General features: G+C 42.7%; 1 protein-coding gene across 1 annotated transcript in view; it reads right to left on the minus strand.

Annotated features, from left to right (window-relative positions):
• The window catches only part of LOC122559324 (protein kinase C-binding protein NELL2-like), a 360,484-nt gene that overhangs the window by 309,950 nt on the left and 38,043 nt on the right, over positions 1-12,491 (minus strand). Inside the window, exon 3 of the mRNA XM_087997004.1 lies at positions 4,092-4,242. Coding sequence (XP_087853130.1) covers positions 4,092-4,242 — 151 coding nt within the window. The remainder of the gene's footprint in view (positions 1-4,091; positions 4,243-12,491) is intronic.

Below are 12,491 nucleotides of genomic sequence, written 5' to 3' on the forward strand. Positions count from 1 at the left end.
AGTAGGTCATTAACTATCAAGAAAGAAAGGTGTTTCCCCTCATTTCTGTTCAGTGGAATTTCTATCCCCAAGCAACTACATCCCAATTTCTTTCATTCTCTGTGAAATCAATTTCTTATATCCATTATCCACTCTGTAATCACTCTCGTGCTTCCATTACACTTGTAAGTAATCACACTCAGATTTCCATTATTTTATATGTAATAATCTCTGCAAGGTATTCGTTATTCTGTATGCAATCAACTGCAGACATTCATTATTATATATATAAGTGAGTCAAGACATCCATTATTCTTTATGAGATCAATCCCAGATATCCGTTATTTTCTCTGAAATGGATTTTCGATTTCCACTATTTCCCATGCAATCACTCACAGGTAACCAATATTGTCTATGCAATCAATTCTGGGTATCTGCAGTTCTCTTTGTAATCACTCCTAGGTTTCTTTTATTATTTAAATTAATCAATTTTGGAGATTTCACATTTTCATATCAGAAACTGGACTGCACGGTATTGAATTTTATTAATTGCATGTCCTCCACTCTGCTGCCTTGGTTTCTCCCAGCAACAAGCAAGGAATAAAATTTGTATAGATGGACTGTCATTATAAATATTGACAAACTCTAAGCAGATTATACCTGTAATGCAAGATTAGGGAAATATCATCTTTTAATATTAACATTTTAACAAAAGTGGAATGAATCAATTATTTTAAAAATGGAATTATAATTTTTGGACGATTATTGGACATTTAAAGAAAAGTACGGTCTGTTGAATAGGCTGGGGCTGTTTTCCCGGAGCGTCAGACACTGAGGGGTGACCTTATAGAGGTTTATAAAATCACAAGAGGCATGGATAGGATAAATACACAAAGTCCCCCACCTTTGGAGTGGGGGAATCTAGAACTAGAGGCCATAGGTTTAGGGTGAGAGGGGAAAGATATAAAAGAGATCTAAGAGGCAACTTTTACACGCGGAGGGTGGTACATGTATGGAATAAGCTGCCAGAGGAAGCGGTGGAATTACAGCATTTAAAAGGCATCTGGATGGGTATATGAATAGGAAAGGTTTGGAGGGATATGGGCTGAGTGCTGGCAGGTGGGACTAGCTTGGGTTGGAATATCTGATCGGCATGGACAGGTTGGACCGAAAGGTCTGTTTCCATGCTGTACATCTCTATGACTCTATGTTGTGGAAATCACCTGAAGTCTGAAAATGGTTTTAAGGGGGAAATTATATTTGATTTCTTGCTTTGTTCAAAACACCTCCACGATCCACTATAGCCTGTTCAGTGACATGCTGCACACAAGTTCCATTAGAGGAACATCTTTGTGATTCTACTGGTCTGAAAGAGGGTAAAATTATTGAGTTGGAAAAGTAGGATTCCAAGAACATGTCATGAAACTGTATGCAGTTTCTGATAGGTGTGAAAATTCAGGGTAAATCGTTGAGGTTGATTAAGGAAGATTTTAAAAGTTCACAAAACCTAAATGGAGGACAAATGGGCCAGGGCTGAATTTATGCTTGAAATTTGTTATCGGTTTCTGTAGCGCTCACCCTTTATATTGGCTTTGCTCAAAGGTATAGCTTACTAGGGGGAGGCATGGCCTACTGGTATTCTTGTGAGCCTATAAATCCAGACACCTGAGTTTGAATCCCACCATGGCAGGTGGCAGAATTTGAGGTCAAATTCTAGAATTAAGAGTCAAGATGGCACCGACACTGGTTGACTCTTTGTGAGCTCTCCACAGCAGATCTTATTCTCACATTTTTAAAAACTATTTTGCACTTTTAAACCTAAATTCTAAGTCTGTAAAAATTACTCATAATGTTCTCTTAAATCTACTTGCAGGTTTGAGAATCCTACAAAAATACAGACCCAAGTATTACTGCCGTTATTAGACCGCTGAATGGATCTCTCTAATTTCAAATCTGATGTTGACCTTGCTTTTGTGCACCTCCTGTGCAGCTGTACCCTTGTATAACTATCACTGTCTAAGCACCCTATATCCTTGTTTGCAATGTTCTGCCTGTAGTACTCACAAAACAAAACTGTTCACTGTACTTGTACAAATCCTATCTAATCTGAGAGTGTAATAATGAAAAAACTGCTGTCAATCACTGGGAGAAAATTCCATCTGGTTCACTAACGTTCTTTAGGGAGAGAAACTGCTGTCTTTACTCAGTCTGGCCTACATGTGACTCCAGACCCACAGCAATATGGTTGACTTTTACTTACTCTCTGAGCTATTAGGGATGGGTAGTAAATAATGTTAGCATTTATCTAACCAGTGATGCCACATCCTGTGAGTGAATTATAAAAAAAAATAAAGGGGCAACTCTGAGAGATCTGGGTCTCCAATCACAGATAAAACTAACATGTTTTGTATTGAGTTGAAAAATGTGATGCTGGAAAAACACAGCAGGCCAAGCAGCATCCATGGAGCAGGAGAATCGACATTTCGGGCATAAGCCCTTCTTTAGGAATGTTCCGTATTGTAATTTTGTTAAAAATATCGATTGTGTTTTACATATGAAGGCAAAGGGATGACTAAGTGGACATAATCCAGCAATCCTTCAATACATTAACTGGGGAATATGGTGATTGAGTTCTTCTGAACATTTTTTATGTAAGCTCTTTGAAGGACATTGATGTCAGTTTTGATTTGTCACTCAAATGGGCTCCTCTTTTCCTGCATTAGATGACGCTAAAATTGTAGCAAAGTATAAGCATGGGCGAAGAGTCACGTGAAATTTTATATTGTTGAACCAGTAAGTACTGGAATAGACAAAAGCATTGTCATGTAAGTAGACTTGAGGCAATCGATTAAACACACCTGACTATTGGCATGTGAAACAGAAATGTCTGTGACCTCTCCTTTCTCATTTAATGATAAACCAATAAAGCTTTCTTTCAAGGACCAATAAAGGCAGATATTGTTGGAGAAACTCAGCAGGTCTGGCAGTATCTGTAAAGTGAGAAAGTAGAGTCTTTTTTTTTCAGAAACTGGCTCTGAAGAAGGGTCACTGGACTCGAAACATTATCTGTTTTCTCTCCATGGATGCCTCCAGATCTGCTGAGTTTCTCCAGCAATTTCTGTTTTTGTTCTGATCTCCAGCATCCAAAGTTCCCTGTTTTGCTTTTCAATAAGGTACTGTTCTTATTTCACAATCTGTAGGGAGATGCATACCCTCAACCAAAAGAATGATATCTATCCCAGAAGAAGCTGCAAAGTTCCGTAGATTGGGCAGAGTGTGAGAAGCAGCCAGAATTATCCCCTGCTGGATTAACGCAAAGTGTTGCATCAGTATGAGTGGATGTAAAGTCAGGTTTTGCACCTTCTCTCCTGTGGGATTGGACAGTCTGTAGCTCACTGTCGAGGCTGGCACATGAAGAATGGTCAATTGAGTCGAGCAATAAAAAACTGACAATCCCTCTCAGTTGTCCACTCATACAACTCACCTCCTTCAAGGCAGGAGACTATTGCAAGTTAAAAATAAAGCGGCAATTTGAAGAAAATAGAACGTGTCTGCTGGGCTTTGCAGTTTGAATGACTCTCCTCTGAATCGCAAATACTGACAGAATCCAAATCCACCACTTTCTTTCCCCTTAAAGCTCTGAAATCATTGGTTCCCTCCTTACTGTCTCACATAGAATTCGCTTTTGTCATAATGTGGAGATGCTGGTGTTGGACTGGGATGGACAAAGTTAAAAATCATACAACACCAGGTTATAGTCCAACGGGTTTATTTGGAAGCACAAGCTTTCGGAGCGCTGCTCCTTTACTACAGGAACAGGAGCACCACAGCTACCTGATGAAGGAGCAGCATTCCGAAAGCTAGTATTTCCAAATAAATCTTTGGTCATACACAGTTTGAAAAATATCCTGACAAAACTCCAAAGTAGTAAACAATTTTCTGCCTGTTTTTCCTGAAGACAGCAGTTAGCTCATTTTACAATTATCCCAAATGCAGTTTTCTTTGGAAAAGAAACTGCAGCTCTGGATGAATTTTGACCTTATGTTTGCTGCACGTACGTTAAACAGACAGAAGGAACAGCCTTCATGTGACATAAGCCAGATGTCACTGACCTCTTATCTGAATGATGAATGGACAGGAAGACTCCTGAATTGTAGTGGACTTGCTTCAGTGTAATCAGAACAGTAAACTCGCGAGTGTGACTCAGCTTCTGAGAAATATGTTCCACTGCAGATGGAGATGCTTTTAGATTTCTTGCAGTATCTGTACAGAGAGAGAGAGGGGAAAAAGGTGAGTCAGCAGTAAGCCACAATTACTTTCTCCAATATTTCAACAGCAGGATAGGAATTCCTCCTTCAGATTTAACAGTGCTAACTCTTAACCAACTTACTGTGATTTATTCTGTGCTACTGGTAGCAATCAAAAGGCATAACAAGCCCAGTCTTCCTACACTGATCTTCTCACAGAGCCTCATTTTGTTCACAATTGCTTCATTGCATCTGAAGATAGCTAACTAAATAAAAATCTGAAAGAACTGCTGATGCTGTAAATCAGAAACAAAAACAGAAATTGCTGGAAAAGCTCAAAGGGGCTTAGCAGCACCAGTGGAGAGAAATCAGAGTTCACGTTTTGGGTAGGGGGAACCCATCCTCAGAACTGATGGTAGCAAGGAAAAGGATTTTTATGCAGAAGATAGGAGGGAGTAAGGGGTAAATGATAGGTGGAGTTAGAGCCCAAAGAGAGAGAAGAACAGTTGGACAGACAGTGGAGTGGGTAATGATCTGGCTGGGAGGGTGAATAGCTGTTAATGGGGACTGTTAGTGGCTAACAAATGGGTGATGTGTAACAGCAAACCATGTGATAAGGTCTGGTGTATGGGGGTTGGGGAAAGGACACGGGAGAACTCAGGCCCTGAAATGATTGAACTCAATATTGCGTCTGGAGGGCTGCAGGGTCCCCAACCAGAAAACGAGGTGCTGTTTCTCCAGTTTGCGCTGAGCTTCGCTGGAGCACTGCAGGAAACCTGAGACAGAGATGTTGGCCAGGGAACAGGGTGGGGTGATAAAGTGGCAGGAAACTGTAAGCTCTTGGTCTTTTTTTGTAGAAAAACACCAGTGTTCTGTGAAGTGGTCACTCTGTCTTGCTTCATTCCCCCCAGTGTAGAGGAGACCACACTGGAGCAGCAAATGCAGTCGATTAAATTGAGTGAAGTGCAGATAAAGCATTGCTGCATCTGGAAGGTGTGTTTGGGCCCTTAGGTACTGAAACTAACTAAAAATGGACATTAATTGTGGTAAAAGCTACTACTGATGAATTAAAATCATCTGGAGAAAACCTGCCATAATACTAATCATCACCTGCAAAAGATAACTTTGTGTAGCTTTGACCACTATTGGAGGGGAGGGGCTCTTGTGGTACAGTGATAGTGTCCATACCTCTGGATGAGGAGGCCTGGATTTAAGTCACACTGGCTCCAGTGGTGCATCATAGCACATCCAAGTAGGTTGATTAGAAAGTATCATGATATTCGAAAGGTTGAATAAGGAATGGAGAGAAGTTGGGTAGACCGAAGTTGATTTGTTCAAGACAGAGGGGATACATGATTGTGACGTGTAAACTTATGAGGGGCATAGTTAGGAAGACAAGAAGAAACGTTTCCCCTTTGTAGAGGGATCAATGACAGAGGGACATAGATTTAAGGTAAGGGCCAGAAGGTTTAGAGAAGATTTGAAGAGAAACATTTTCACCAACAGGGTGGTGGGCATCTGGAACTCAGTTTTTGTAAGGGTAGCAGAGGCAGAAACCCCCATCACATTGTTTAGATAGACATTCGTCATGCCAAGGGACACCAGGCTATAGGTCAAGTGCTGGCAAATGGGACATGAATAGTGAGGGGGTTGTTTTTGACTGACATGGACACATTGGGCTGAAGGGTCTTTTCCTGTGCTGTAAATTCTTATGACTTGAAGGGATGGGTAGAACTGCCTAAACAGTAGCCAGCGTTATTAAGGCCCATTCAGGCAGTCTGTCTGATTCATTGTTTTACATTGATGCATTTGCTAAGAAACTAAAAAACCCTGGACCTTCAAAAACACCAGCAGCACAATGCTACTTGAAATATTTCCTCAGATCATTAATAACAAAATCACAATGCTTCAGGTATTGTACTCGACATAAAGTAAGAAATGGGTTTTAGTCAGCTATGATTGAATGTCTTTTACATCCCAACTTGGAAAGAAAGTTACATTAATCTCCATTTATGTTTCAATGGTACGTTTGCTCTGAATTATAGTCATTCAACCTGAATTCACCAATTCTAAATCAATCAACCACTTAGTTCGAGAGAATGCTTCAAGGAAGGAAAATCAAAATCACAGAATAACTCAGAGTTGCCAACACATTCCAGTATGTTGCTTGTAACCAGTAAATGTAGCATTCCTATGCATGATTCCTCTCATACAAATTAATGGTGGCTTGCAGTCCGTGAAGAGAGAGTGCATCAGAGCTGGATCAGGCACTGAGAGTGCTACAGGAAGCATGCCTAGCCTCAGGGACAATGTTCCAACATGGGAGTCAGTAGATTCCAAGGTTTTCAGATATCACACGAGGGACCTTGGTGAAGGAGACAGAGAAATGTCCTGCATTCACAAGTGGTCAGGAAAAGCTCCACACATGCGCTCAAAAAGCACTGGGAGCAGTAAGTGGTGATCGATGTCAATTGTCAGGGTCTGAGGATCTGAATGTAGCAGCACAAGAAGTTCAGGGACCTCTGTGCAGTGAGTGCACCTCTGAATGCCATGATTTTGCAGTTCGGTATAGAGCAGAGCTGAAGTGAATGGCGTCAACAGCACCCCATACACTGAAGATGACTGCTATCCTAGTGAAGCTATGGGCTCACTCCAGCTGGTGTCCCTGGCCACGGACAATGAAATAATGAATTGTGACCATTCTCTCCAATGACCTCCCCTTAGCCACCATAGATGGCAAACTGTGAAATATTACCAATGGTTCCGCCAACGAACAAGCCACCTGAAATGTTTAACCTATAGTCCCCTTCACAGCCATTGGTTAAACTTCTGTTAGCCCTCCAGCTTTGAGGGCCTACCCATGCTGCCCATAACAGGGTATTGAAAGTAAGCATGTGAGAGCAACAGGCAGTGTCAAAGATAAATGGGGTGTTGGCCTCCATAGCGAGAAGATTTGAGTACAGGAGCTGGAATGTCTTGCTGCACTCGTAGAGGGTCTTGGTGAGACCACACTTGGAATAGTGTGTGCAGTTCCTTACCTGAGGAAGGATGTTCTGATCACAGAAGGAGAGCAGCAAAGCTTTACCAGACTGATTCCTGGGAGGGCAGGACTGACGTATCAGGAGAGATAGAGTGAGTTAGGACTAAACTTCACTGGAGTTTAGAGGAATGAAGGGAGGTCTCATGGAAACCAATAACATTCCAACAGGACTAGACAGGGGAAATGCAGTAAGGATGTTCCCAATGACCAGTCTACAGATATGGGGGAGGATTGGATTGGAATTAGGGAGAATTAGATTAGGATTGGAATGAAGAAAAATTCCTTCACCCAGAGAGTGGTGAGCCTGTGGAATTCTCTGCCACAGTTGAGGCCAAAATATTGACCGTTTTTTAAGAGGAGTTGGAAATAGTTCCAAGAGCTAAAGGAATCAAAAGAAATTGGTTTTGGGAGCAGAGTACTGAGCTGGATAATCAGCCATGATCATACTGAATGGTAGAGCAGACTTGAAGGGCTCCTATTTTCTCTGTTTCCAAGAGCCTGCCTTCTGGTCACTAACTGGTTGATTTGGGGAAAAATCCCAGGCCACGAGCTGTTTCTCAACGCAGGGATTTTCTCAACCCCATTGGATACTAAGATTGGGGTCTTGAAGCTCATGAGAAAAATCTAGCCCAGGATTACACCACATTTTGCGATAACACCCCCCTTTATACAGGCTGCTAATTAGCCAGCTCAAAATGACAGAGCACAATAAAATCTCAGAGGTATCTTCGATGTACTTTCTGAAGCAGAAAAAGGACATAGAATCATAGAATCATTGAATCCCTACAGTGGAGAAACAGGCCATTTGGCCCAACAAGTCCACGCCAATTCTCTGAAGAGTATCCCACCAGGCCCATTCCCCGATTCCGTTATTTTACATTTCCCCTAATTACTGCACCTAGCCTACACATCCCTGAACATTACGGGCAATTTAGCATGGCCAATTCACCCTAACTTGCACATCTTTGGGCTATGGGAGGAAATCGGAGCACCCGGAGGAAACGCACGCAGACACAGGGAGAATGTACAAACTCCATACAGACCGTTGCCCAAGGTTGGAATCAAACCTGGGTCCCTGGCGCTGTGAGGCAGATATATAGAGGAGATAGACAGAAACATCTGGGTCAGAAAGAAAACAGTTATTTTTTGTTATGTAACTCCATTGCCTTGTTCTTCATTTGAAATTTGCAAGATAAAAATTCACAGCGAATTGATCTGCTTCATCATTACCTCCAAAATCAATTCCTTTTATGTTTTATTTTTATAACAAGATTTCTGCAATTCCCAATTACATTGCGTAAGTTTGCTATTGATCAACTTTGGTCTTTTGTTGTTAATTGTACATATTTTCCTAACTCCAGTATGATAATTATTGAGGAGACAGAGCACTCTGACAGAGGTTTAAAATGAAAGAAGCTGACTCCCAGTTCTCACTAAGCCACGATATCTGTTACATCTTTAATTTCTCTCGACCTGATGATCAGACGATAAAATGTGGGAGCAGACGTAGATGATTCGATGCATTGAGTCCGCTCCATCATTGAATGAGGTCATGATTGATCTGATGATTCTCAACTCCAAATCTGTTTATCTAAGCCTTAAATACACTTAGCAATAAAATTATGTCATTAATCTGAAATATGAGGCTAATTTTACACTTTCCTATCAATATATACACTTTCCAAATTGTGTGTATATGGCTGTTTCAGCTGTCCGCTGTAGTGGCCGGTATATTGGGTCCAGGTCGATGTGTTTGTTGATGGAGTTTGTGGATGAGTGTCATGCTTCTAGGAATTCCCTGGCTGTTCTTTGTTTGGCTTGCCCTATAATGGTAGCCACAATGTGTACACAGGTACACAGGAAAGCCACACACACAGACCAAGTCCTGAACTATCAAAGCAACCACCCCAATACACACAAACGAAGTTGCATCAAGACACTATTCAAAAGAGCCACAACACACTGCAGCACACCAGAACTGCAAAAAGAGGAAGAGGAACACCTATACAAGGTATTCGCCAAAAACGGATATCCTCGCAATTTCATCAACAGATGCCTAAGGGAAAGACAACGGAACGAGGACATGCCGCAACCCAAAGGACTAGCCATTCTACCATACATCAAGAACATCTCTGAAATGACCGCCAGATACTGCGACCACTAGGACTTATAACAGCACACAAACCAACAGCCACACTCAGACAACAACTCACCAGAACGAAGGACCCGATACCCAGCATGAGCAAAACTAATGTAGTGTACAAAATCCCATGCAAGGACTGCACAAAACACTATATAGGACAAACAGGAAGACAGCTAACAATCCGCATCCACGAACATCAACTAGCCACGAAACGACACGACCAGCTATCCCTAATAGCCACACACGCAGACGACAAGCAACATGAATTTGACTGGGACAACACTACCATTATAGGGCAAGCCAAACAAAGAACAGCCAGGGAATTCCTAGAAGCATGGCACTCATCCACAAACTCCATCAACAAACACATCGACCTGGACCCAATATACCGGCCACTACAGCGGACAGCTGAAACTGACAACCGGAAGCGGCAGGGACAGGCCACTAGAAATGCAGGAGGAAACACCACAGAAGCGCTTCACAGGAGGCTCCCAAGCACTGAGGATGTCACCTAGACAGGGGACGAAACGTTTGCAACAAAAACTTCCAGCTCGGCGAACAGAACCACAGCAACGAGCACCCGAGCTACAAATCTTCTCACAAACTTTGAATAGTAGATTTGTATTGGCTGAGGCTTGGAGGGCCGAAGGGCCTTTCCTGGGCTGTAAATTTTCTTTGTACTTTGTTAACATTCACCAGAAACTCAACTGGATTTGCCACATAAGGACAGTGTCTACAAGAGCTGCTTAGAGGCTAGGGATACTGCAATGAGTAACTTACGTCCTGACTCCCCAAAATCTGTCTACAAGGCACAAGTCAGAAGTGTGATGAAATACTCTACACTTACCTGGATGGGTGCAGTTCCAACAACACTCAAGAAGCTTGACACCATCCAGGAAAAAGCAGCCCACTTGATTGGCACTGCATCCACAAGTATCCACTTCTTCCACTAGCGACACTCAGTAGCAGCAGTGTGTACTACCTATAAGATGTACAGTAGACTCCGCATGGGGGATAGGTTCCAAGGCCTACCGCAGAATCCCAAAACCGCGGATAGGTGTGAATCCATTCACTTAAATGGAAAATTTACCTTCCCAGCAGCCCCCGGAACCTGGTTCTGTAACATTCCTTGTAATATGTTCGGGCCACGGTGAGCTGCGGGTAACTGACTCTGCAGATATGGTAGTCGCCCTGTATTGCGGAAATTCACCACAGGGCTTTCTAAACAGACAACTACTTTGATCTAGAAGGACAAGGACAGCAGATTCATAGGAACACCACCACCTGCAAGTTTCCCTCCAATCCACTCACTGTGCTGGCTTGGAAGTATATCACATTAAAACCGAAAGAACTGCAGATGCTGGAAATCAGAACCAAAAACAGAAATTGTTGGAAAAGCTCAGCAGGTCCGCCAGCATCCATGGAGAGAAATCAGAAATTTTGGAAATATATTGCTGTTCCTTCAGTGTTGCTGGATCAAAATCTTGGAATTCCCAGTCTAATGGCATTGTGGGTATCCCTATAGCAGATGAGCCACAGTGTTTCAAGAAGGTAGCTCAGGGACAGGTAATAAATGCTGGCCAGCCAGCAATGCCTATGTCCTGTGAGTGAATAAAAATGAATGAATAAAATAAATGAAAATGGTTGGAGAATGGGACTAGCCAGGTAGCTGGTTCGGGAGCCGGTACTGACATGATGGGTCAAATGGTCTCCTTCTGTATTTTAAGATTCTATGATTCTAAGATTCTAAGACTTATTACTCTTGAATCCTTTGAAGAAGGGGCTTTGTTTACCATCATAGATTGTGGATCCCTCTGTTTTTATTTATTACCCCAGCTACTAAAATAACTTAATTAGTCATTTTGACATCATTGCTGTTACTTGACACATCCTCAGACAGGCAGGCTTGTGTACAGACCTGAAAAATGTGTTGCTGGAAAAGCGCAGCAGGTCAGGCAGCATCCTGCTCCTTGGATGCTGCCTGACCTGCTGCACTTTTCCAGCAACACATTTTTCAGCTCTGATCTCCAGCATCTGCAGTCCTCACTTTCTCCTTTTGTACTGACCTCAAGGTAATAACAGTGTAAGATAGGATATGCATTCCTCTCACACTCATTCAACATTAGTGTCTTTATATTGGACTGTTTGTCGTTCCAAAACTGTTAGGCTGCACATGATGTCCAACAGATAGCGCTCCAGGGATAGCCAACAGTTCACTGTGCCCATTATCTGAGAGAAAAACTAGGAGATTAAGCCAGAAAGCTTTTGTAGAGAGAGAGAGAGAAAGAAACAAAGTTTATGAGATAAATTGTATGACGTAGTGGATTTTACCTCTTCCACTGCTCTGCGTGAAAACCCAAGGGTCGACCTGCTGGGGGGAGCACCAGGGTATAAGAGGGAATTTCCATCATGCTGGATCAGGACATCCCGCCACTTTCGAGAACTGCTAAACCAACCAGAGACCAGCAGCTGTCTACCACTTCAGGACAGTAGCATGTGACATTGGTAATTTGGAGACTTGGAGAATGGTTTATAGGTCTCTGTGGGCCATTACAGAGGAACACCCCTCCCCCACCTACCCCCCAACCCCACCCCCGCTCACTTCCAGCCCCTTCAGGGAAACCTGCTAAACTGGCTGCTTGGCGTGGTCCCTCCAAATGCCAGATCATTCCCAGCAGCAAACAGCTGAGATGATGACGTGGAGATTAGGTGCTAACCCAATTGCCTCAATAGGCACACTGAAAAGTGGTGGAAATGTGTTGCTGGAAAAGCGCAGCAGGTCAGGCAGCATCTAGGGAACAGGAGAATCGACGTTTAGCCCGAAACGTCGATTCTCCTGTTCCCTAGATGCTGCCTGACCTGCTGCGCTTTTCCAGCAACACATTTCCATCTCTGATCTCCAGCATCTGCAGACCTCACTTTCTCCACACTGAAAAGTGGGCAGCACACTGCTAGTACTGTGACTGGGCACCGATTATTCCTAATGAGTTCAGCAAGTGTGTATATAGATTGCGAGAAAAGCACTGACTAGTGAGTTTTGAGAAGATTTGTAGCTCAGGTTGACACATGTAGTCACATAAAG

This window comes from Chiloscyllium plagiosum, unplaced genomic scaffold (assembly GCF_037043375.1).
Source record: "Chiloscyllium plagiosum isolate Xiang-an unplaced genomic scaffold, Cpla_swu_hap1 HiC_scaffold_19, whole genome shotgun sequence".
Lineage (NCBI taxonomy): Eukaryota > Metazoa > Chordata > Chondrichthyes > Orectolobiformes > Hemiscylliidae > Chiloscyllium > Chiloscyllium plagiosum.